Source organism: Lagenorhynchus albirostris, chromosome 8 (assembly GCF_949774975.1).
Source record: "Lagenorhynchus albirostris chromosome 8, mLagAlb1.1, whole genome shotgun sequence".
In the NCBI taxonomy this organism is placed as follows: domain Eukaryota; kingdom Metazoa; phylum Chordata; class Mammalia; order Artiodactyla; family Delphinidae; genus Lagenorhynchus; species Lagenorhynchus albirostris.
This window is the reverse complement of record NC_083102.1, coordinates 46,778,826-46,806,530: the sequence shown is the minus strand read 5'-3', so window position 1 is coordinate 46,806,530 and position 27,705 is coordinate 46,778,826. Positions and strand designations below refer to the sequence as shown.

Sequence of the window (27,705 nt, the reverse complement as noted above, 5' to 3'; positions counted from 1 at the left end):
GCCTTCTGCTTTGGCCATGTGCATCAGAGTGGCTCACTGCCCCTGCACCGCACTGTGGATTTGTGGACCTGGACCGCGTTGCTGGATATCTTTTTCCAATGAAAAGGATGCTAATATCAAAAAATAATAATCCATATGTCTTTTTATATTCGTGAACAAGAAAAATCCCAATTTCACTTTGTAATTTCCTTACCCAGTAACAATTAGTCCACATTCTTGGCTGGCATCCAACTCCTTCCAATTTGGAATTGCTCCTTATCTCTTGCTTCTTTAACCTCCCCAACTGTGTCTGATTTTGTTCTGTAGAGTATTTGTGTTAATACGAGGAAAACTAATGATGATGATGATGATAATGACATAATAACAGCCACTCTACTTACTATGTATCTATTTTTATTTTATTAATTTTTTTTACATCTTTATTGGAGTATAATTGCTTTAAAATGGTGTGTTAGTTTCTGCTTTATAACAAAGTGAATCAGTTATACATATACATATGTTCCCATATCTCTTCCCTCTTGCATCTCTCTCCCTCCCACCCTCCCTATCCCACCCTCCCTATCCCACCCCTCTAGGTGGTCACAAAGCACAGAGCTGATCTCCCTGTGCTATGCGGCTGCTTCCCACTAGCTATCTATTTTACGTTTGATAGTGTATATGTGTCCATGCCACTCTCTCGCTTTGTCACAGCTTACCCTTCCCCCTCCCCATATCCTCAAGTCCATTCTCTAGTAGGTCTGTGTCTTTATTCCTGTCTTACCCCTAGGTTCTTCATGACATTTTTTTTTTCTTAAATTCCATATATATGTGTTACCATATGGTATTTGTCTTTCTCTTTCTGACTTACTTCACTCTGTATGATAGACTCTAGGTCCATCCACCTCACTACAAATAGCTCAATTTCATTTCTTTTTATGGCTGAGTAATATTCCATTGTATATATGTGCCACACCTTCTTTATCCATTCATCTGATGATGGACACTTAGGTTGTTTCCATCTCCGGGCTATTGTAAATAGAGCTGCAATGAACATTTTGGTACATGACTCTTTTTGAATTATGGTTTTCTCAGGGTATATGCCCAGTAGTGGGATTGCTGGGTCATATGGTACTTCTATTTATAGTTTTTTAAGGAACCTCCATACTGTTCTCCATAGTGGCTGTACCAATTCACATTCCCACCAGCAATGCAAGAGGGTTCCCTTTTCTCCACACCCTCTCCAGCATTTATTGTTTCTAGATTTTTTGATGATGGCCATTCTGACTGGTGTGAGATGATATCTCATTGTAGTTTTGAATTGCATTTCTCTAATGATTAATGATGTTGAGCATTCTTTCATGTGTTTGTTGGCAGTCTGTATATCTTCTTTGGAGAAATGTCTATTTAGGTCTTCTGCCCATTTTTGGATTGGGTTGTTTGTTTTTTTTGTTATTGACCTGCATGAGCTGCTTATAAATTTTGGAGATTAATCCTTTGTCAGTTGCTTCATTTGAAAATATTTTCTCCCATTCTGAGGGTTGCCTTTTGGTCTTTTTTATGGTTTCCTTTGCTGTGCAAAAGCTTTGAAGTTTCATTAGGACCCATTTGCTTATTTTTGTTTTTATTTCCATTTCTCTAGGAGGTGGGTCAAAAAGGATCTTGCCGTGATTTATGTCATAGAGTGTTCTGCCTATGTTTTCCTATAAGAGTTTGATAGCTTCTAGCCTTACATTTAGGTCTTTAATCCATCTTGAGCTTATTTTTGTGTATGGTGTTAGGGAGTGATCTAATCTCATACTTTTACATGTACCTGTCCAGTTTCCCAGCACCGCTCATTGAAGAGGCTGTCCTTTTTCCACTGTACATTCCTGCCTCCTTTATCAAAGATAAGGTGACCATATGTGCGTGGCTTTATCTCTGGGCTTTCTATCCTGTTCCATTGATCTATATTTCTGTTTTTGTGCCAGTACCATACTGTCTTGATTACTGTAGCTTTGTAGTATAGTCTGAAGTCAGGGAGCCTGATTCCTCCAGCTCCGTTTTTCGTTCTCAAGATTGCTTTGGGTATTTGGGGTCTTTTGTGTTTCCATACAAATTGTGAAATTTTTTGCTCTAGTTCTGTGAAAAATGCCAGTGGTAGTTTGATAGGGATTGCATTGAATCTGTAGATTGTTTTGGGTAGTAATAGAGTCATTTTCACAATGTTGATTCTTCCAATCCAAGAACATGGTATATCTCTCCATCTATTTGTATCATCTTTAATTTCTTTCATCAGTGTCTTATAATTTTCTGCATAGAGGTCTTTTATCTCCTTAGGTAGGTTTATTCCTAGATATTTTGTTCTTTTTGTTGCAATGGTAAATGGGAGTGTTTTCTTGATTTCACTGTCAGATTTTTCATCATTAGTATATAGGAATGCCAGAGATTTCTGTGCATTAATTTTGTATCCTGCTACTTTACCAAATTCATTGATTAGCTCTAGTAGTTTTCTCGTAGCATCTTTAGGATTCTCTATGTACAGTATCATGTCATCTGCAAATAGTGACAGCTTTACTTCTTTTCCGATTTGGATTCCTTTTATTTCCTTTTCTTCTCTGATTGCTGTGGCTAAAACTTCCAAAACTATGTTGAGTAAGAGTGGTGAGAGTGGGCAACCTTGTCTTGTTCCTGATCTTAGTGGAAATGCTTTCAGTTTTTCACCATTGAGGACGATGTTGGCTGTGGGTTTGTCGTATACGGCCTTTATTATGTTGAGGAAAGTTCCCTCTATGCCTACTTTCTGCAGGGTTTTTATCATAAATGGGTGTTGAATTTTGTCGAAAGCTTTCTCTGCATCTATTGAGATGACCATATGGTTTTTCTCCTTCAGTTTGTTAATATGGTGTATCACATTGATTGATTTGCATATACTGAAGAATCCTTGCATTCCTGGAATAAACCCCACTTGATCATGGTGTATGATCCTTTTAATGTGCTGTTGGATTCTGTTTGCTAGTCTTTTGTTGAGGATTTTTGCATCTATGTTCCTCAGTGATATTGGCCTGTAGTTTTCTTTCTTTGTGACATCCTTGTCTGGTTTTGGTATCAAGGTGATGGTGGCCTCGTAGAATGAGTTTGGGAGTGTTCCTTCCTCTGCTATATTTTGGAAGAGTTTGAGAAGGATAGGTGTTAGCTCTTCTCTAAATGTTTGGTGGAATTCACCTGTGAAGCCATCTGGTCTGGGCTTTTGTTTGTTGGAAGATTTTTAATCACAGTTTCAATTTCAGTGCTTGTGATTGGTCTGTTCATCTTTTCTATTTCTTCCTGATTCAGTCTTGGCAGGTTGTGCATTTCTAAGAATTTGTCCATTTCTTCCAGGTTGTCCATTTTATTGGCATAGAGTTGCTTGTAGTAATCTCTCATGATCTTCTGTATTTCTGTAGTGTCAGTTGTTACTTCTCTTTTTTCATTTCTAATTCTATTGATTTGAGTCTTCTCTCTTTCTTTCTTGATGAGTCTGGCTATTGATTTATCAATTTTGTTTATCTTCTCAAAGAACCAGCTTTTAGTTTTGTTGATCTTTGCTATCGTTTCCTTCATTTCTTTATCATTTATTTCTGATCTGATCTTTATGATTTCTTTCCTTCTGCTAACTTTGGGGTTTTTTTGTTCTTCTTTCTCTCTTACTATGTATCTAATAGCAACTCTACTTACTACGTATCTGACACCATTCTGAGACTTTATCATATTATCTCATTTCTCTCAAAGCCATTGTTCAGAAGGTATTTTGATTCTCATTTTAAAACAAGGAAACCAATGCTCAGAGAAGTTAAGAATGTGCCCAAGGAAGGTCACATTTGGCATAAGGAGTGGAGCCAAGGTTTTATCCAAGCCTGACTAACTCAAGAGCTATACTTTTCACAGCTGTTATCTATTGCCTTTCATGACTAGTTTTCTCAGGATCAACATGGGATGATCAAGAGCAAAGATTTCTCCACCAGAGACCTCATTTTAAAATCTAATTCTGCCCATTTCTAGTTGAGTAACTTGGGGCTAATTATCTAATCTCTGTAATCCTCTTCATCTGTAAAATGAGGACAGTAATTCCCTCCTCATGTGGCTTTAGTACGGTCTTCAGAAGAAAATGCACAGTGCTTTATTAGCACATAGTCAACGTTCAGTTAAGAACAGCTATTTTAATTGCTAACATTTTTATTGGCTTCATTGTACTTTTTTTTTAATAAATTTATTTATTTATTTTTGGCTGAGTTAGGTCTTTGTTGCTGCACGCAGGCTTTCTCTAGTTGTGGCGAGCAGGGGCTACTCTTCATTGCGGTGCGTGGGCTTCTCATTGTGGTGACTTCTCTTGTTGCAGAGCATGGGCTCTAGGCATGCAGACTTCAGTTGTTGTGGCTCGTGGGTTCTAGAGCAAGGCTCAGTAGTTGTGGTGTGTGGGCTTAGTTGCTCCATGGCATGTGGGATCTTCCTGGACTGGGGATTGAATCAGTGTCCCCTGCATTGACAGGCAGATTCTTAACCACTGAGCCACCAGGGAAGCCCTTCATTGTATTTTTTATTCCATGCAAAATGCCTATTCATTTCTCTTGTAGATTGCGTCCCTAACTGCAGACCGATTTCAAGTTCTGGAACCCATTATGCACTGATTTGTATATAATAACAGGGGAGCCTCCCAGAAATAACAGGAAAAGAAAATTAATTTCAGAAACAGCAGTCCAAAAAAATACTCAGAGGATATGACAAGTGTGGCATCCTTCCTGGGTTTTTCATTTTCTCTACCTTCAGTTTTTTTAAGGGGTCACTTCTCTCCTGATGATCATTATCAGCTGCTTCCCTGTGACAGGCAACGAACTAGTATTTCTGCCAAATGAAAGGAACTCTCTCCCATCTCGGTGACCACTGCTTCTCCTTCTCGCATGCTTTATCTCCTTCACCTAAACTTGCCTGGTCCATAATTTACAGCCTGACTGGCTCCGCAGGAATGGTTGCCTTGAGGCCTTGGAGACCTAACTGTGTGTGTGGGCTCCCCTGTAAGGAGGTCTTGGAAAAATCTATCCCAGCTGCCATGTGGTGACACCTAGTACCGTCTGTGGTGACAGCTGTCAATGGTACCATCTTTTCATCTCTGCCTCTTCCTGAAGCTCAGTCTATCACTTCCAACAGAATACTATGTGCTTAAGCATCTTCTTTCCTGCTGTGGTGGTGTGGTTTTTATGTCTTCTGGGATCATCTTAGAACGTATTTAGGGCTATAATTCTGGGCCCAGAAGAACATAATCTGGTCAGGGGGTACATAGGTAGGTCTTCATTTAATTAAAAGGGGGGCCCCAATAGCACAGTTATTGTTTACTGCAGGGGGTTTCAGTCTGGAAACCAGGAGTGGGTACAGCAGACCCTAAGCCCACTTCCCTGACTAGCTTTATAGTCCCAGAGAATCACCAATATCCTAGATAAAGCTGTTCACCTCTCAGAGGCAACCTAAAAGGGAAAGGACTGGGTCTTTGTTTGGTTTTCATTTGATCACTTCCCTCAACATTAATTGCTGTTTTCACAAATCTGGATCATTACTAAAAAAAAGTCACCATGTAGAAGTCAATGGGGAACTTACTGGTATCATAACCAGCCACCGAAGCAGAAGAGAGAGTAAGGAATCAGGTTTGGCAGGGCTGGGGTGCAGGTGGAGCCCTGGTAGGACTTAGAGGAGTAGGAAGCAGGATTAGGAGTGCTGACCCCACAGGCTGCACTCGCCGCCTCAGTCCTCCATTCTAGCCCTCATCCTAGGCGGACGAGTGGGACAACGTACCACCTCTATTGGGGTTTGCCTGCTCTAGGTGTTTCCAGTAAAAGAACTGTGGGCCACTTTGGGGCCAGGAGCACTGAATCCAGGGTGGTAGCCTGTAGGCTAGAGTGATGGTTTCTCAAGTGTGGTCTACCTGCTAATTCTACAACTTGCTGGCCTCTCCCAGTTTACAAGTCAGAATCTCTGGGGGAACGTGAAGATCATTCCTAAGTACAATAAAATGTGAGGATCACTGAGAGAGAACATACTGCAAATCACTAATCCAGGTAAAATTTTCAAGTATCCATTTTGCACAGAATAATGGCCTCCAAAGACGTCACATCCAAAACCCCAGAATGTGTGAATATGTTAAGCTACGCGGTAAAGGGGAATTAAGGTTGCAGATGGAATTAAGGTTGCTAGTCAACTGACATTAAAACAGGGAGAGTATCCTGGATTATCCAAGTGGGCCCAAAGTAATCCCAAGGGTCCTTAAATGAAGAGGGAGGCAAAAGACAAGAGGCACGGAAGGTTACATGAGTATGGAGTCGGCCAGAGTGATGCAATGTAAGAAGGATTCAACTCACTGATGCTGGCTTTGGAGATAGAAAAAGGAGCCATTAGCCAAGGAATGCCAGCAGCCTCTAGAAACTGCAAAAGGCAAGGACATGCATTCTCCCCTGGAGCCTCCAGAAGGACCACAGCCCGGCTGACACCTTGATTTTAGGCCAGTGAGACCGGTGTAGGACTTCTAACCTCCAGAACTGTGAAATAAAAAATCTGTGTTGTTTAAGCCACTAAATTTGTGCAAATTTGTACAATAGCAATAGAAAACTAATATAACTCCTATTCATGATAAATGCCTGTATTCATGATAAATGCCTGTATTCAATGATATGGATAGATGTGATATCACAAACCATACAGTATGGTTTCTGAAAGGCATAGAGTTTAAGGGACTTCCAAGAACATGAAGAAAATTTCCACCTGTTAGAAACAGGTCATCTTTCTAGGCTTAATTTATCTCCTCAAGATAGCTGTGCTAGATATTGGGATATTTACTTGGTTGCTTCTGAAGATCCAGTCTCTACTCTGCTCTGTGCCCTGGTAGGCAGATCTCTATGGACCAGACTCCCTTGCCCTTTGTTTTCCAGCTGGGTTCCCCCAATGGGAGGTACCAGTAGGAGAGTCTAGAGGTCACTCAGGTACCAGCCTTGCACTTGTACAACCCTGAGAGTGAGTCTCTCCTTAAATTTTGTGCTCTAGGTACCTTACTTGCCTCACTCAACAGTAACAATGAGGAAGAAATATGTAAGGGGTCCAGGAGAAGCCTTCCCAGAGTGGGTGACAGCCTGAAAATGGCTATGAGCTCCAACTATAAAGTATCTAGAATTCCTCCCCATTTCTTATATGCCTCCTTCCACCCACAACTACCTGGTGAACTGTCAGAGGCTATGGTTGAGAAAGTAGAAATGAAAAATCAAGAAAATATGATCCAACAGTACCAAGAGAAGCAATTTAGTTCAAGCAATTTACCCAGTCATTACATATGCAATGCTGTTATATGCAAATCACATGCAAATATAAATACTACCCTCCACAGGAGGGTAAACATTTTTTGTTTTCTCTGGCTTCTAACGCAAATTCAATTTGGAAAATAAAAATAGAAAACTACCCTGTGTTGGGATAAAATTTGTTTATGCATCTCACTACCTCTTACAATAACCCCAATAGTATCCATAGGCCTAAAGCAGTTTGTTCCTGCTGAGGAATTGTGTGACCTTGACGTGAGCTAAACAGAATTGCTAAAGTACAAGCATATACGAACCTGTGTCTGTATGGATGTGAGAAGGTAAATAGCCCCCTCATCCAGGAAGCCATCCTGGGTCACTGGTCCTCCCCACCCCTCCCCTAAAGGCCCACAGAGTGAGTTCAATTCTCTCTCCTCTGTATCCCCACAGAGCACTACTCAGTAAATGGGTATTGGATGCATGAAGGAGTGAGTGTAAGAATGATAATTGGCACAGCAAAATCCATAGACAGAGCAGCCAAATAAGACTACAATTGACTAAATTTAAACAGGCTTAGACATGCATCACCTGTGAACTTCAGGAATCTCCCCACTCCTTGTCCTTCCTTGGCTCCCCAAGGCCCAACCCTGCCCTCAAGTATTTTTAGAACAAAACAACAAAAAGATAGGAAGAAGACTGTGGCAGGAAGAAGGTGGCAGCATTAATATTCTGAACAAGGCTGCAAGGAATTTAAAAGCCGGACCTCCCCCACTAACGTTTGTTTCCTGCACATAAACAGGAACACCACGCAGAGTCACTGCACTTATTTTTAGAAAAAAAATCGAAAAGATTTAAAAGAAAAGAAAAGCACCCTTAGGTTGGTTGAAGACCAATGTTTCTACCTGAAGCAACAGAGTCAGCTCTTGAGCATCAGTGTCCTGTGAGGGCGCTGTTGCGGGCCTACCTGAGCTGGAAAGAACCAGAAGAAAAGGTTGCTGTTGTAAGTCTTATTCACAGTGATGTAGCCGGAATAACTCGTCAAATTCCATCCTGGGAAAGGAGTCACCGAGCTCAACCGTCTTCCTAGGGGGGGAAAAATATTTACCCGAGGATTAGACAAATAATAAATACGGGGTGAGCCATTCCATCTTGGCCAGACTTCTCCCAGGGGCCAGGTCTGGAATGAAGTGATCAGAAAGGCTACAAGGGGATTGGTATAAAGGTGTTTACTGGTAGCAACTTCCAGCCTGCCCTGGCCAGTTCCACATATTCAAAATTCACCATTTAGCCAAGGGCAAGTGACATTTTAAACCTTTTCTTTTTGGTTCATACCTTATGAACTATAATAAGAATTTTTTTAAGAAGAAAAGAAAATCACCTATCCTTAGCTCCACTCTAAAGAGTAAACCAAGGTGTTCACATGGGGCCACCTGGAAGGCCAAGGCAGGATAAAGTCACCTAACCCCAAAAGGTGGGGCGGGGGTGGGGGGGAGTGAAAGAGAAATAACAGCTAAGGAGCTCTCAGCCTGTGTTCTCCACACTCTTCTTGTGGTGAAAGCAAAGGGCCTGCTACTTCCACTAAGGGAAATGGACCAGGCATGTGGGGAGTAAGAATGACTGGGGCCGGCTGGGGAGGGTGGGGAGAGGCAGGCAGTGAGACTATGGGTGATCACGTGGCTACTCAGAAGGAGCCAAATAGGACAAGGGGCAGCTGTAGAGGGCAGAGGTCCTGGTTTTCTAAGGGCAGCAAAAGGACAGGGACAGGGAGGAGGAAAGAGGGAATGCTCAGAGAGGTGAAGCGCCCAGGAGTAAACAATACTACTATCAATAGAACTGGGAACACCTACAAGGCCACTATACCAAGGGCTTTACATTACGTGGTAGGTATAATTATTATCTCCATTTTACAGATGAGAAAGCTGAAGCACAGAGAGGATAAGTAACTTGCCCGAGGTCACACAGCTAGCACCGGAGAGCTGGGATTTAAACCCAGAAGTCGGGCTGCGGAGTTAGCCCCTGCCCCTACCCTGCTACACTGCATCTCAGCTAGAGAGTTAGTCAAAAGGTATGAGAAGCAGGGAATGGAGGGGGAAGCAGTGATTAGGAAAGGAGTGGAGAAGGGACAGTAAACAGGTAGGAAGCAGGGTGTGGTGGGGAAGTCTGGGTGAAGAAGAGTCCTTTAGGGGGAACAAAGTAAGTGTCCCCAATAAAAACAAAATTGTTCAAGAAAAGCTACTTAAGTCTGAGACTTATTAAGTTGGAGACTGTTTAGTAGACAGTAGGTAAGGAAGCTCGATCCTACTCATGTGCCACCAACTAAAGATGTCTTCAGTGGGGTACCAGAGCCCATGGGCCCTGGAGTGCTAATTGACATCTCTTCCCAACTCGGCGTTCAGTGACAGCACAGACAGGATGCAGGAAGCCATGGTGTCAATGTGGATGCTGATTTGTCCACCCTGGGCTTTGTGTGAGGATCAAATGAAAACATGCATATGACCCTTGAGCACAGAGATGGACATAAAATAAGGGCTTAGGCAAAGAGAGGGATGATTCTCATTAGCCTGTGGGCCACCCCAAGAATAGCCTAGAAGACTTTACCTTTTTGGGGCTCAGTCCAGTTCCCCCAGGAAAGATTGTTTATTCCAACCTCTTTACCTCTTCGCCATTCTCTTCCCAATGAGATCTATCCCTCCCCACCAAAAAAAAAAAAAAAAAAAAAAAAAAAAAGATTTTAAGGAAAAGAAAAGGGAGATGTTTTGGGGAAAGTGGTATGTGCCTGCCCTTCCTATGCCCCACCCTTCCCTCTTCCCATCTTTGCTTCCACTCTCAATTAGCCCACAGAAAGATCACCTCCAGGGCTGGGCAGCCTTTAAAACACTTCTTTTGGCCTTTTTTTTTTTTTTTATTGAGGTGTAATTGACATACAACATGACATTAGTTTCAGATATATATAACATGATTGAATATTTGTATATGTTGTGAAATGATCACCACAATAAATCTAGTTAACATCTCTCATCACACACAGCTACAAATTTTTTTCTTGTGATGAGGACTTTTAAGCTCTACTCTCTTAGCAACTTTCAAATAGCAAGACAGTATTATTAACTACAGTTACCATGCTGTGCATTACATCCCTGGAACTTATGTCTTTTGTAGCTGGTAGTTTGTACCTAAAACACTTTTGAAATATTTTTCACAAAACTATTAATCTTCTCAAAATCCAACAGAGATCCCCCCCAACAAGGAGGGCAGAGAACCAAAGGCTGAAGCATTGGGAATGAGTGAGATGTGAATCCCAGAGGGCTAAGTGAGCACTTGAGAAAGACAGAGAAAAATGAGAAAGGTCAAAGTAGAATGAGAAAAAGAGAAAACATATAACAGAAAGGAGCTGGAGGGAATGGACTGTGGGAGATGGGGTGATTGAATCTATCTATCTCTCTGAGACCAGCACAACACAAGGTCCGCTGGCCTGCTCTGAAAATGACTCAGATGCTTACACAGTCCTTCCTTTCTGAGCATTGTAAAGCTGTTTCTCTGCTGCCTTGTACTGACTGGAGTTTACTTTCTACCTTCTCTCCTGGATCAGGGGCTTGTTGGGAAGCAGGGAATTTGTCTTGTTTATCTTTGTACCCCCAGGGACACAGTATGCTGGTTTATACACTTAAGACATTCGATACACATTTTTTAATGAATAAATGTGAATGAATGAACTAAAACATGACACACTGGCAATGCACTAGGATTAGCTTACTTCTACAAAAACCTCCTAAGGCAGGCAGGCCTTATTAAGATCTCAAGAAATTTAGAAAGACTTTTCTCTGCCCCACAAAAAAGTGTTTCATCCTGTTTTAAATTTCCTTTAACTAAACCCCAGTAAAATAAAAGCTTTTTCAACTAAATTGATTTTTTGCATTTTCAAATGTCCCGTTCATCCTTCTAGAATCTATTAATGGAATGTGGAAAATAAACTCCCAAGATGGAGGAGTTTCTTTCTTCCTGGAACCGTGACTCATAATACAAATGTTGAAAACAGTTGAAAAAAGGAAAAAGGTTTTCTTTGAAGCGACTTCACTTCCTACTTGTTATTTACTGTGCTTGTGATAGAAACACTTTCAAAAAGATTAGAGTATGACCAAAGAAGGGCTTGAACCAGTTAATCAGGTACTTCATATTTGCAAAGACTTGCATCATCATCAGGATGGACAGGACACTACCAGGCCATAAGTAATAATAAATTAAGACCTAATAGCAAAATATTCTTTAAAGTTGGTGAAAAGGCAATGTCTGGAAACATGCTAAAACTGGCCTCCTACATTCATTTTGTTTCAGAGAGTGAGGATTTATTCTAGCTGCAGAGAAAGCAAACATGCAATTACAGTTACATAAAACTAAGCCAGTTAGTTTATGTTGGAGATTTTTTAAAAAATTAAAATTTCCCTTGTCTTTTTGTCAATTACTGTTTATCTCAAAAATGTTCCATTACGATATTAAGACTCATGTTCCTAAGATTCTGACAGACTTGATAAACAAAAGGGATTCAGCGGAGTGAGCTGACCATCTGTCCAGAGCTTCCTGAACTTTCAGTAAAGCGGATGAATACAATTATCCTTAATTGTGTTGTCAGGACTGCAGTTGAATACCCAGAGGTACCTGATTTTGGATTAGTCATTTAAAATTCTGTTCAAAGATTTTTGACAGAACTTTAGAAAGTGACATTACACCAGATTTAATATTTTAAATGTTGTCACTCATCAGATGGTGATCTATCAGGCTTAGCACAAAAAAGGACAGAAGATAAAACTATCTCCCTCAGAATCTTTCTTTACTACTGCTGACACCCATGACCGTGAAATGCTTGTAGGCGAGAAATCCAGGAATGGGAGGGATGTGGACAATCTCTCAGGCAGATTTCTCTGTATTCTTTGCACTTGTTCTACCAGATGTACGATTCAGAGACACCATGGCCACATTGCCTTAATGCTCTGTTTAAGCTGTCTTACTCAGTATGCACAGGCCCTTTCTTATTTGCCCAAATCTTACCCTACACCCTCAAGTCTGGTCACATAGTACAGCGGTTCATACCTCAGGCTCTGGAGTCAGCAGAAATAGGTTTTAATTCCATATCTGCCACTTACTACCTTTAAATGGTCCTGGGCAAGACACCTAATTTCTCTGGGCTTTAGTTTTCTCATTCGTAAAATGGGAACAATAAGTATTCATTTTTCATTAGAGTTGCTATAAGGATTAAAAGAGCTAATTTGTATAAAGCATAACGTCTGAAACATAGGTCTCAAATTTAAATTCTACAAATATTTATTGAGTGCCTATTACATACAGCCGCTGTGCCAGGTACTCGGGATACAATTACTACTAAATGTTAGCTATTTATTGATATTATTCTTACTACTACTACTACTACTGCTACTACTTTCTATCTGGATTATGCCAACCAACAGGGATAGCTTCCTTCTAAAAATTTCCAGCACGCCTTCCTCAAATGTAATACTTTAGAACTTTAGTATGCATTGCCTGATTCCTTAATTGTTTCACGTGTGTGCATCTGGTCACTCCAAAAGAGGACAAGCTTCTTAAACAAAGGAAAATAAATTATAGCAGGCGAATTACAGAGCGCAAGTCAGAAAATTTGGGTCTTAGACTCATCTGTACTACTATTTATTACCTATGTCCCCTTGGGCAAGTCATGTAAAATATTTGAGTCTCAAATTCCTCATCTGTGAATTGGCAGGGTTTGGTTATGAGTATTTAACTCCTTTTCAGCTCCAAACGAAATGATTTGCTTTGATTTACTGTGAATAAACATAATCTAAGTCATCAGTATCCATGGAAGCCAAAAGGAAGGCATATGATCCAGTTTGGTGGATTTGGGTTAATGATATTTTGCCTCTTCATTTATGCCTAGTGATATCAGCCTATGCCATTGGGCTGCCATCTTTTCATGACTTTTCTACATCAAGCAAAAACAAGTCTTAAAAAAAAAAGACTACACAGCCTCACTACATTATCACTGACTATATTATCAAAGTTTTTCATCTTTTCTTAGAAAAGAGATGGTGAAACATGGAGCCAATGTATATTTCAGACAAAGATATATGAGCAGGACTCCAATGCACCCTTAAGAGGGGAAAATAGGGCTTCCCTGGTGGCGCAGTGGTTGAGAGTCCGCCTGCCGATGCAGGGGACACGGGGTCGTGCCCCGGTCCGGGAAGATCCCACATGCCGCGGAGCGGCTGGGCCGTGAGCCATGGCCGCTGAGCCTGCGCGTCCGGAGCCTGTGCTCCGCAAGGGGAGAGGCCACAACAGTGAGAGGCCCGCGTACCGCCAAAAAAAAAAAAAAAAAGGGGGGGGGGAGAATATTTTGGTTTTAAATCAAACCAAAGACAAAAATGATGACAGCCTATTGACTATGAGAACTAAAGAAAAGTTGCTTTATTTTAAACTTCCATACAGAGTATGTACATTTATTTTAGATCTTTAAAATGATCATTTCCTTAAAATTTCCAGTTTCAGCTCCACAGTCCCATGAAATCTACCAACTTATCAGCCTCACAAGCATTAACTCTGCCTTCCCACCTGCGACTAGGGATAAACTCCGAAGCAAACACCAAGATCTCCATCCATGGATTCTCATCTCCTTCAAGAAAATGTTCCACAACAGACGTCCCACCCCAATCTACTTTCCCCTCTCTACTGGACTATTTCCATCATTACCTCCTACCCTCCGTAACTCTCTTCCTGACCCTTCCTGACTCCATAACTCCCTCCAGCCACCACCCCATTTCTCTGCTCCCTTTTACAAACAGCTCTGCCTATATACCGGTTTATATTTCAGGAGTGTCCTGAGGTCCAGAAAGATTACATAATTGATCTTACACAGTGATTTACCTAAGCACGAAGAAGCATTAAGGGCAGAGGCACGTCATAGTTTTTAGTCTCTGATGACATCAGAAGACACTTTTTTTGTATTAATAATAGAAAAACCCACAAACTCTAAATAAAAGCCATCAGCAAACACTAATATTTAGAGAGCAATTTACAGGTTATAAAGAGTTTTCACATGCATTTCCTCATATGATTCTTTTAACATCCCTGAGACTTGGGTGGGTTGTTTTTTCTCCATCTTATTAATGAGGAAACTGAGTCCTAGGATGTTAAGTCAACTTACCAGGCAAAGGGGCCCAGCACAGTGGCTGTGAGCCTAGGCTTTGGAATGAAGCTATCGGGGTGTGAATTCTGCATCTACCAGCTGGTGTCTGTATGACTCTGGCAAGTAACTTCATCTCCTTCTGCTTTAGTTTTCTTGTGTGTAAAACAGATGCACTTCCTGGCTCGCTGCGATGCTAAAATGATTTTTACATCAAATGCATGGAAGCAGTAACTGACATGTAGTAACCAATTGTAGACAGGCCCTATATTAGTTTTATAAATAGATATGCAGGGACTCAACCACTGGTTAATCTGACCCTGATGAACTTTCATTTTAGCTCTAAACTCTGATACTATATGACACCAAATCATTAATATTTGAAATAAAACAATTGAGTAAAATACTAGAATGTATTTTGGATCCTGTGAGACAACTGCTAAAAAAAAAAAACAACTGTTGAAACTATACCAGAAGGTAAGTTTCTGATTTAAACTTACCTTCTGCAAACTTCCCAGCTTCAATATAAGGAGTTAGAAATAATGGCTGTCCTGGATCTCCTTTATGTGGTGTGGAAACATGGGCGTTTCTGTATAAGGAGCGAAACAGCCCATCACCACCAGGGCTGAGCACCAACAGGGCCAGCAAAGCAAGCGCCTTCCACATGGCACCAACCGTTCTGTCTAGACCTAGGATGGAAACAATAACATTCCACAAATAAATACAGAGTAAAAATTTACCAATCCCCTTTACACGCAAGACATTCATTTAGTTACTCAAAGAAAAATATATATAAAGCTCTTTGCTAAGTACCTTAGATACAACCTAAATAAGAAAGACCCAATCCTTGCTCACCCTGAAATTAACAGCCTAATGGAAGGCTATTCAAGGGATTTACAATGCAACTAAAGAAACGATTTATATTTCTAAAACTGTGGTCTGGAAAGTAAATTTGATGAAGGATTACATGACGCATCAAGACAACAGGGACTCTGTAAATAGATCGTGAAATGAGTGGGAGAGACAGTCATCTGCTACAGGCAGAGGACTGAGAACACATTTCAGGCCAAGAGAACCTAGGAAGGCCTTACCAAGGTCGGAGGTGAATAAAAGGTGGGTGGAACTCAGCTAGGCAGAAGAAATGGGGAAGCATCATTGGTGGGAGGCACAGCTTGAGAAAAGGTGAGACCTGAGCTGTCCCTGGGCATTTTGCATGTGATTTCTGGTCACGTTTCCATCTCTTACAAATCACTAAACTTTGCATCCAAGAACAAAAAAGAAAGAGACAGGGAGGGTCCTACAACAATTTTCAGGCCCCTGCCCCTATAGCTAGCTGACAAATGAACTCAAGAGTTAGACTTCACACTTTATTAACACAAAGCTTTCCAAGGATCTTCCACTCTGATGTTTGCTTAGAGTATTCATCTGAGCTGATAATAATAATGGCGTAAAATTTTACAGTGATTTCTCTAAACTTGTAAACACATAAATTGTATTTACAATGGGCTTTCCCATGTATTTTTAGCTGATTTGAACATCCTAATAAATCAAGCAGGAAAGCAAGGATTATTATCATCAATCCTAGACAAAGAAAACTTGACTCAAAGGAGTGCCTTATCCATGGACATCAAAGTAGAGAAATAGGAACTAGTATGCAATCAGGGCCGGGACCCGGGTAAGGTGAGTCTGGTGCAGATGCAGGGTGGGAACTCGTCTTTTTTTAAATTTTGAGACTTTGTCTATCGTGGGTTTTTTTTGTACTATTTTTGATTTTTTCAAGTATTGCATTAAAATACTATTTATCTTGATTATTGAGTTTTTTGGCACTCTTAAATTTTGTATCCAAGGCAGGCACCTCACTTGCTTCCCCTTAATCCTGACTCTGCTAAGTATTATAATGCCTACATCAGTGCTATTACATTACTCTGCACTGCTGCTAGTTAAATACTCTGCTCACTCAGATTTCTGGATGCAAAAAGAAATATACAATTTATGCAAATATAATGTCCGCTTTTGACTGTTTAGTGCTTTAAAATACAAAGCCACTAAAATACCTTAAAAACTCAAAATGTGTAGAAATCTATTAATCACATGCTTATCACAACCCAACTTGGCATAATAGGAAAATATTGCTTGTAGAAAATTTTAAAAGCTTTTCAGCCACATTTCCCCAATAAAATAAAAGTTTATAATTTGATTGAATACATAATCCTTGTCAAGTCTTTCATGGTTAACTTAATAGAACGCCCCAGACTTAATGTAAACAAGCCCAACCAAATAGAGTATGTAGCTAAAAAATGCTTTTCTCTATTATTTACTATAATAAGGAACAAAATGAATTTAGAAACTAAGTTTAGGTTCCCAAGAAGCCCAAGGGTAATTTAATGATCACTATGGCACTGATAATACATTTTTTTAAATTATGAAAACTTGTTACGCTAACGTTTTACTAACAGCTACTTTCAAGGAATGCTTGAATCAACAATCTTACTGTCTAACAGGTTCGCAGGGAAAAAAAAAAAATCTGTGGTATTAGAAACATATTGGAAGAAGCTCTTCCATTAAGAGGTTTTTTTCCCGTGGGCAGAAACAAGAAACTAATCACACCACCTAATTTCTCAATCTTTCTGCTGCAAACATCCAGCCCCCGTTAATGGAAGTCATTAATATTAAAATAACCAGGGTAGTTACAGCACTTTTTCTGTAAGCAGATGTTGACTCAAAGATGTTAAAGACAGAAAGGTAAAACCAGTCTCGTTTTAACTGCCATAAACCTAACACATAAAAGTAAGAGTTGGGTCAATTTAGGAGCTCCCATTGACATTTAATCAAATAACTATTAGAGTCATGGTTTCCCATGTAGGTGAATTAAAGTAACAACATACTTCATTTCACTGTTTCATTTAATGGTCAGAATTCCTGAACTGTGCTTAGCTGTCATCTCTCCTAATGAAAACGAAAGCCATATCATGAACGGAGAAGTGTTTCTTTTTTTTTAAACATCTTTTACAAATGTTTTTGCCTATCCTAAATTAGTCAGAATCTTTTTATTTATTGAATATTTATTGAGTACTTTCTAAACTAATAAACCCTGTACTGGAAGTTATTGCCCACAGAGAGTGAAAAAAAAAATTATTAACCCTACACTGTATCACGTGTCTACTTGAAGTGATATGAAAACATGCGTGCTATTTCCAGTTCAAATACATCCTACTGAAGGATTCAGGCAAACTGTTCCTCTTAAGAAATGTTCAGAAACCGAATAAAATCTAGGCAGATACAAAACAATATTGGCAGACTCAAATAAGCTAAAGGTCAAAACCATGTGATTCACTAAAACTGTCTTACTAAGCCTTAAATATTACAATTGGAAATCATGTGTCTAATGTAAATTTTTTTGATATAAACAAAGCTATTTATCACAGTGTTATTTAGAATAATGAAAACTGTCAACAATGTAGACAATTTAAGATAAGTAAGTTACTGTACATCAAAAAGATGGAATTATATACAGCAATTAAAATGACTACTGAGAATGTTTTGGAAAATATACTAAAATATTAGGTAAAGAAAAGCAGACTATTAAAATAGATGTATGGTATTTTCTCCTTATTTAATACACTTAAGAATTTCTAAATTTTCTACAATAATTAACCTTATAATTAGAAGAAAATTATTTTCGGTTTTGCTTTTTTATCACACAGTGAAGCAACTGGTAGGCATGGCTTGTTCCTTATTCCTTATTACTACCTGGTTATGACCTCTCGCGTTTCCTAGGAGTAAGAGTTCTGTCTGTTCTTTTAGAATAAGTTCTGCTCTAACATTCTGTGAAGATGTGTCCTGATCTCCTAAAACCATAGAACCTCAGAGACTCAAAGTAAAGTCTGTCTTTGGTGAATTAGAAGGCTCTACACTAATGTGAGATGTTGTTCTAATAATAATTACTCTTATTATATTTATATTTAGTTCTGCCTGGAGTAGAGTCCATAACGAATGTGCATATAATTGGTACTAAGCAAATATGTGTTGAATTCGTGGGTCTAAATAGTGAATCATGGTATGTTAGACATATGGGCGATAGTACATGCTCATATGGTTCAATTCCTTCATCTCACAGACTAGACAACTGAACAACTACAGAAGTAAGCAAGTAACTTATAAGTAAGATTACACCACTGGTGAGCAGTAGGACCAAGACTCAAAGCCAGGACTCACTTATGGCTCTAAATCTAATCTGCTTTCCACTCTCCCATCTTTGGTTATGATTATATATATTCAAATATTTTGACTCTTATTGTCTCAGTAGATAGTAACAGTCTGTTATAGTCCTAAACCCCTTTCATTAGATCATTAGAGCATGCAGTAAAACAATAAATAAACAAATGAATATACAGAAACATTAATAAGTAAGTCTTTCTAGAGAAATTTAGGTTTTAGAAATGATTTGTACTAATTCAGGTTCTAACACGACTCATTCACTGAACCTTGGGCAGGACACTGACTTTTCTGGGTCTCGGTCAATGTGTTAAAACCAACGGTTAGATTTCCAGGAACTGTGAGAGCCAGCTGTCCAACACAGCCATTGTTTAAAATTAAACTATAAAAGCTTACCATTAAATAAGTTATATTAAAAACATAAGTAATAAATACTCAAAACTCATCACTTCTTAACTATTTTACTACATTTTACCATCATCTATGCTCTGGAGTTATATTTTTCATATTTGTCTAATGGACAGATTATATAATGGTTTGCTACTGTGCATTCCTTTCCAACTTGGTGTTCAGCAACATCTCATAGCTTGAAATCAGCCACAGTGGGAGTATTTACACCACAGAAATCAGAGACACCACAAATCAGGGCTTCCCCTGCCCACCCTACCCCAGGGAACTAGATGTTCAACATTTACCTGCTCATGTGAGTCTCACGTTCCTTATTTGAAAAATGAGCTGGAAACTACGTTCCATCAACTCACACCCCAATCTAATGGAAATGATCAGAAGAGACAAAAGGGGAAAATCTGGCAAGTTGTCATCCGTGTGTAGAAGCAACCAGTAACACGCCCAGATAGGCAAGGCTTAGAGAAAAGAAACCTGAAAAAGCCACTGGAAAGTGTGTGTTCTACCAGGGAAAAAAAGAATCATAAACAAAAACTCCAGAATGAGGACAAAGAAACAAACAGCAAACGTGTCAAGCAGCCCTATGTTTTCCTCTTCTCTCCTTCCCATGTCTCCATTTTACATTATAGATTATTCCAAACAAAGGATAAACATCATTCATGTAATAAATGTCATAGCTGCAATTAAAACAATTATTTGGAGTCCCCTCACATATTTAACTGGCTTTAATAGCTCCCAACACAAGAAAAATATTCCCCTGGACAAACAAACAAAAAACAGGCCAACTAGTAACAGACGTTTCCATGAAACCTGTAATTAAAGGGAAAAGAAAGTGATCCCTCTACCCAAATAAGACTCAGTCACCTCACAAGATTATTCAGGTATATCCAAAGCATTTGAATCCTGTAATGAAGGGCTATTGTGCAACCCTGAATTAAATACCAACCCAAATCCCAAGTCTAGCTATTTTTGTTAAAGGATTTCCATGCCAACAAATGGTAAAAGAAAACCTTTATTTCAAAGGATCCAGTATTCATTTTCCTTTGGACATCATTTTCATTTCTAAAATTGATATTTGAAGCACTCTTTTCCCAGAAAGGACTAGTACATGACACAAGGTGATGGGCAACCTTTTGCTGAAGCATCACTGAGACTTACATGCCTATCTCCTTTCCACAGGCTACCCCTCCAGCATCAGACAGTGGCGTCTAATCTTGCTAGTTGAATTAGTCATCCCTATCTCTGCCACCATATCCTTGGGCTCACAGGAAAGGGAAACAAACTCGAGTTACGTGGCAGGTAGAGAATAAAAAGAATCAGGAAGAGGAGGAAATAATACTATCTGACACTATAGTAGGGAGCTTACCTTGAAATCTCACTCCAACCAGAAGGAAAATTGGCATGGGGGTAGGAAGTACAAAGTAGACATGTCCCAAAATGTTAATACCAGCTTTGAAACAGAAAGACCATCCCCATGATCCAGGACATCCTCATGAGAACGATACCAGTAAAAGCTACCAATTATTCAATGCACTCCAGGTACATGAACTGTGCTAACTGCTTTCTATTTTTATTTCTAATCTTTACCAGGTAGGTACTATTATCACCCCATTTTACAGATGAGAAATTGATCCTCAGAGAATTTAAGTTACTTGCCCAGGGTCACACAGCTAGAAAGCAGTAGAGCAACGAATTGAGGCCAGTACCAATCAATTTTCAAAGACCATTCTATAGTCCCATACCAGCATCTCCCAAAATGTGCTATGTGTGCCAGGGGCTTATCTCCCTATTCAGGTAAGTATGGAAATACAATACACAAAAATAAAATTTTTGCCAGAAGGTAAATGAGGATGAGAGAAGATTCTTCCCCCATGTTTCAGAGGGAACATGGTCCCACCAACACATTGATTTTGGACTTCCAGGCTGCAGAAATCTGAGACAATAAATTTGTGATGTTTTAAGCCACCCGGTTTGCGGTACTTTGTTATAGCAGCCTTAGAAAACTAATACACAGATAGTTGGGAAGACTGTGGAAGGAGTCAAGGTGGAGGGGATTACAAAGAGTGGAACTTAAACAGTTCTACTTTAAGTTATTATTAACCATTCAAGCGAAAATTCTGAGAGGTCAACAGTAAAACGGGAAAGGGAAGCTAAATTGAGTTTGCATTTAAGACATGTCTGGCATTCTGGTAAGCCAGGATTTCCCACAGAATCCTTTATGGAATACTAGTTCAGCAATATATAATTAGATTTTATAAGAACAAAACGTTGGGAAAATCTGGGCTAAACAAACTTAAACGGGTTTCTTGGTTACAGAATGAACATTTCCGAGCCTTTCACTTGCTACTGGATAGCATGTGTTTATTTGACTGTGTCACTATCCTTAGGCCCTAAGTTCCGAGATTTATATAAGACATACTCAGATGAGGAAACTAAATCCTAGGTTGACTAGTTTCTCAAGCACTAGGTTTAATTTTCTCAAGCCCCCGACTCAACCACTAGATAGTAAAGCTCGAATTTGAAGCCAGATCTAGATGATTCCAAAGTCCATGTATTTTTCATATATCGTTATATAAATGACATAATACAACAAAATCTGCCTCCATGCAAATTTTGACAAAAGCAGAATTCTGGGTAAACTGGATTACCTTGGCATGCTATTTGCAAAATTTATAGGTGCTGAAATTGCAAGTGATTTAAGGGCACGTTTATTTACAAAGAAGTGAGACTCACATGACCAGAGATTGCTTCAAAATGAATATCTAGCTTCCTTCTGTTTTGAAAATAATTTGAGGGGATGGATGAAGCCCTCAATCCTCATGGCAAAAGAAATGTCTTCCACTGAGAAATTCCTTATTTTTGGTGAAGTAAATGTAGCCCTATTCTTTTTAAAACGATCCTCCTTTTTGCTATCTACTATGACTAAATTTTCCATACAAAAAATCAGGATACACAGTGTGGCAAATACAAGGATAAGACTGGGTATAATGGATAAGAATATTTTATATGAGGATGATCCTGGGAAATCACTCCATGTTGTCACCTTACCCAGGTGACAGGTAACTCCTTGATTCCAAAAGAGATAATGTTGTCATTGGGAGTAATCTCCATGCAACACTCCCTTAGATTATTCCAGTACTTCCCACATCTCTTCTCTACACATAGTCTCATTGGATCTTCACCACCACTCTTGAAAGGAGTTAATGCAGCTCTTCAACAGAGGCCCAGGTGGATGGAGCAACGTCCCAAGTAATGACACTCTAGTCAGTAGCAGAGCTGGGACAGATTCCAAGTTCACTGGACCAGTTATTCATTTGATAACCAAATATATTTTAGCTCCTACTATGTGCTAGACTCCAATGCAGGCACAGAAAACAAGAGAGACAAAGTGTCTGCCTTCATGAAGCTTCCCATACAATGGAGACAAGAGAGAGGAAACATATTAAGAACATCAAAGCAGGGTGAACGGTTACAGAGGGATGGGGTCAAGAAGCGATATTATTTTATTTTATTTATTTATTTTATTTTTTGCAGTACGCGGGCCTCTCACTGTTGTGGCCTCTCCCGTTGCGGAGCACAGGCTCCAGCCACGCAGCTTCAGCGGCCATGGCTCATGGGCCTAGCCACTCTGTGGCATGCAGGATCTTCCCGGACCAGGGCACGAACCCGTGTCCCCTGCATTGGCAGGCGGATTCTCAACCACTGCGCCACCAGGGAAGCCCAGGAGTGATATTATTTTAGATTGGGTGGTCAGGGAAGGCCCCTCTGAGGTGGTGACAGGTGAGAGGATCTGAAGGTATTAGAGAATTTCAAGTGACTATCTAGGGAGAAGAGAGTTCTGGGCTCGGGTAAGGAAAAAGAGGAACATAATATGTAAACAAGTGGTACAATGGGAAAAGCAGAAGATTGATGGAGTGAAACAAGCAAGTAAACAAATATAAAAGAGAGCTTTTCTCCAGCTCACTTTAAAAAGAAATCAGCAGAGGACTGAAGGTGTGATCTTCAGGAGAATTAATGAATTGATTGTTAAACTCAGCCTTAGGGGGTGGCATTTCTGAGAGGGTGTGACTCTTCCTGCAGAGTTAAAGAAGTTGAGTGACACAGACATAGAGAACAAACTTGTGGTTGCTAAGGGGGGTTGGGAGAGGGATGGATTGGGGGATTAGCAAATGCAAACTATTATATATAGAATGGATAAACAACAAGGTCCAACTGTATAGCACAGGGAACTACATTCAACATCCTGTGATAAGCCATAATGGAAAATATGAAAAAGAATGCATATATATATGCATAACTGAATCACTTTGCTGTGCAGCAGAAATTAACACAACATTGTAAACCAACTATATTTCAATAAAATAAATTTAAAAAAAAGAAGTTGAATGAAAATAAAATAGGGCAAGAGGGTAGATACCCCACCAATAATAACCAACTGAGCAATTTTGGTTTGAGCTTTCCTTGGAATTACCTACCAAACCAGAGGGATGAAATGAAGGAACCCACATGTGCAAACACCAGATATAATGCCTGGCACACAGTCAGCAAGTATTTGGGAAGGTAATACAGTCCAATGGGAGGAGCAGAAAGAATTTAGACACAGCTTCAAATGTGGCTCTGTCACTCAAAAACTCTGTACCACTAGACAAAGTACTGGTATACTGAGTGGACCCACACTACCACTCATTGTTATGGTGACAATGATATCGTACATATATAAACTCATACCGGGTATAGCAGAGAGATGAAAGACAGTCCCTGCCCTCACCTTCTGAGACCTTAGAACAGTCCCTGACCACAGAAGAGATGCTAATTAAATCTAATTTCCTTTGCCTTGTCAGTGAATTATTATAATAAGATGGGTTTACAGACCTGAATATTTATTCAACACATAGAGCATATATGAAAATATTAATATAAAAAGGGAGAGAGGAGTTTTAGTTGCTAAATATTTGGATAAAGGCTTGGTGACCATGCATTCAGAATGTGTCCCACCTGAGGTTTCATTCGGAAAATATGGCCACCATCACAATAGGTTGTTATGGTTCCCAGATTAAGTAGGCACTGCCTTCTGAAAAGATAGACAAATTCATTAAATTACCTGGCTTCCTGATATTTGGTTGACATGGATAAAGCTCTGTGTACTCTAAAAGTCCAAGATAAAAAATATTTCAGTTTCCCTCTTTCCTGCCCTCTGCCACCTTATTCTCCATCCTCTTTTCACACCCTCCCCCTGTGCCTCCTACAGTGGGAGTAGGAAAGACTCCACTCCATTCATATGGGTACATTTTTTAGTTTGTTATAAGTTATCAAGGAGAACTGTGGCTTCAATAACGCCGTAGATAGAACCATCATTAATATATAAACTGACAATTAACACGTATTTTTTTTTCTGTTTCAAGAACTCTATATATTCAGATTTTCCTCAAGGTCCTGCCCTTTTTCTCTCCTTCTGTACATTCTCATTCAACCATCCCTTGATCACTAACTGCTAGTCCAGAATTTTGTTCCTGACCTTGCTGTTGGGCTCCCCACACTCAGAAGGCTCCTCTGCATGGGTACCCAGTTGGTTCCTCAAACCCATCGAGTCTTATAACAAAACATCAACATCCCCCCTGAACTTCCCCCTCCTCTAACTTCCTGATTCCTAATGACACCCAAGGCTCATGTTAAGTCATTCACAAAATCCCACCTCTCTTCTTTTTTTTTTCCCTTTTGGTTCATAAGTCAACCCTCACTTGCCCTGGGGACATTTGCAAAGCCTCCTAACTTGTCTCTCAGACCTCAGGTCCTCTCCACACCCATTCAGTCTAACACTGATGCCGAAGTGAGCTTTCTAAAGCGCAAGACACTCCCCTCCTCAAATGCCTTCAGTGGTTCCCAACTGCAACCAGAATAAAGTATAAACTTCCTGCCATGTAATTCAATGTCTTCCACAATGTGACTCTGGCATAACTTTCCAGAGCAAAGTGATACGACCCCTTCATAAACACTATGTTCCAGCCAAATCAAACCCTTTTGTGTTCCCCAACTTTACTCTGCCTTCTATGTCTTTACCTCCAGGCAAATAGTAGGCACTAAATCAATATCAGTTGAATGATAATAGAATTTAGGTGGGAGTATACAGTACACTGTAAAATTCTTTCAACTCTTCTGAATGTTTGAAAATTTTCAAAATCAAACATCAGTAAAAATATTAGTCCATTTAGGATGAAAGAATGAATCTCTTGGGAGGTGGGTTATCCTCCCCAGATACAGGTACAAGAAGATATGTCAAGGGGTCTTTCTGAAAGATGAGTAACAGAATATGGAGTCGCAAAAGGGAAAGGAGGAAGAGCTAGCCCCTAGATGTCTAAATAAATATTTTGGCCAGTAAGCAACCTTAGCAATTTAAACACAGCCACTACCTAGAATCAGAACACAAAGAGAAGGTTAAGAGGTAAGACCTAAGGATACTGGAAAGATGTGATGCTAAGAATTTGCTTTTTCAGGCTAATGGATCTAAGAACATCAAGACTTATTACCACCACCCTGATCTTGCTCCCCAGATTCTAAGGTTAAAGCAGTAAAAGAAAAGCATGTGGTTTCATGTCCAAGGCAGTACCTGCAATATCTTCTTTGGTTCAGTTATACTCAGGAGCATAGGTTTTATGAAGAAAGCACCTGATCACTGTCCTGTGAACTGAGTCTTGCTTAAAGCTTTGAACTTGCAACTATATAGCATGAAAGTTCAAACTCCATCACTTGTTTTGACCAAGTACAGTTCTTAGCCCTCTGTCCAGGTTACCCCTCTCCCGAATGAATATAGGTATTAATTATTTGTTCTTCTAGAACAAATTCTAGAGGAACCTTTCTAATTATGGGAAACTTGTCCTTCTTAAGGTCTTCTTCTAAACCGCTGGGAATGTTAAACAAAAATAATCATGTTTGCTCTTTAAAATGAACTATACTTCATTTTAAAGAATGGGTCATTACCTATTTTAAAGGTAACTTTACTTCTTTAAAGGTAACTTTACCTTCTTTAAAGGTAACTTTACTTCTTTAAAGGTAACTTTACTTCTTTACTTTAAAGGTAACTTTACTTACATTACCTATTTTAAAGGTAACTTTACTTACTTACTTGAACTATACTTCATTTTAAAGAATGGGTCATTACCTATTTACCTTGGGTATTTGGGAAAAGATAAAGGGGTATCTGGTGTTAGCTGGGGCAGTAACTAAGCTCTTCCTCTCTTACTGTCTTAGTTTCATGCACACCAGGGTAATATTCAACACAATTTTTCTTCTAACAAATCATACACTTTCCAAAACAAAAACAGTCATTAACAAAATACTGTTATGCTGTTTGCATTTTTTTTCTCCCCCCAAGGGCAGTGAACTGATAAGTCCAGTGGACTTCCTAAACACTCTTCTAAGTCATTTGAACTGCCTGTCAGTCAAAGCCCACTTATTTCTCAGGCTATAAAATCAGTCTAATAGAACCCCACTGTAAATTAGTTTATAAGCTGGATTCGTATGTAGTGTTGGGCCAATGACATCCCTCCAAAAGAACCGACTCCTATAAAAGAAGAATAAAACAGCTTCTTGCTAAGAACACTTGCATCACATTATAAAGGGTTTCCACTGGACTTAGATTAGCCTGCAGTACAATTCTAGAAAGCCCAATCAGCTAAGGGGTTTTGACAACTTTTCAGACTTTCATATGCCAGCAAAGCCAGTGCAATCTACTTTTCCAAAAGCATTCCAATTCCTATTTTGAACAGCTTTCTTAAAAGTTATTTTTCAAGTTACTAAAATGCTCCTTGGATTTTTTTTTTCTCCTTACATCTCTGTTCTTCCTCATCCCTCACCAAAAAAAGTAAAAAGCAGTTGTACAAGTATCTTTCAAATGCAGAGACTGAAGCTTAGTAAGCTTAAATAATTTGTTCAAGGTCACCAACTCGCCAAAGGCAGAGCTAGGATTCAAATCCATACATATGCCAAAGCAGCTTTTTTTTCAGGACACCAAGCTGACGTGAAAGACACTGGATGTTTCCATTTACACACATCTCTACGTGTCCCTCTGGCTCCTATGAATTCCCCTGCAAGGACCTAATCCACTTGGCAGAAAGTTGCTTCCACCTGTGCCATGCCCCTGGTTTTCTTCTAATCCTACATTCCGGGAAAAACAGCCTTTTCGTGTGCCTTCCTTCACTCAAGCCAAGTCTCCTTTTGTGGGACACGCACTAATTAAAGGCATTTTCCGCTTTCCTCCACAGAACCCACGAAATAAAACATCCCAAAGGGACTCGGTGAAGGAGAAGGAGGTCGTGTCCGACGCCCACCCCTCGCACTGAGAGTTATGGCGGACCACACAGCTTCGCGCTTCCCTGGAGGGGCGCCTGGCCTGGAAGAAGCCCGGAGGCGACCTCCTCAGATTGTGCCAGAAGCCTTCGGGAGCACGTTCCGGGCTGGGCGCACACAGAGCAGAATACCAGGACTCCGATTTGGAAACTACTAGCCGGCCCAAACCACCTGACCCCAATCTCACCTCACCGGGCTTGCTTTCTCTACGGTGCTGAAGGCTTCTGAGACCGCCCTCCTTACGCTCCGTGCGTCCGGGGCCCAGAAATCCCCGCGGAGCCGCGCACTTACGCAGGGCACACGGCGCTCCTC

At 39.9% G+C, this 27,705-nt stretch overlaps 1 protein-coding gene across 1 annotated transcript in view; it reads right to left on the bottom strand.

The window, feature by feature from the left end:
- The window catches only part of CPVL (carboxypeptidase vitellogenic like), a 101,400-nt gene extending 86,356 nt beyond the window's left edge, over nt 1-15,044 (bottom strand). The window contains 1 exon segment of the mRNA XM_060156046.1: nt 14,931-15,044. Within this exon segment, the coding sequence (XP_060012029.1) occupies nt 14,931-15,044 (114 nt within the window).
- Nucleotides 15,045-27,705: the final 12,661 nt, after the last annotated feature.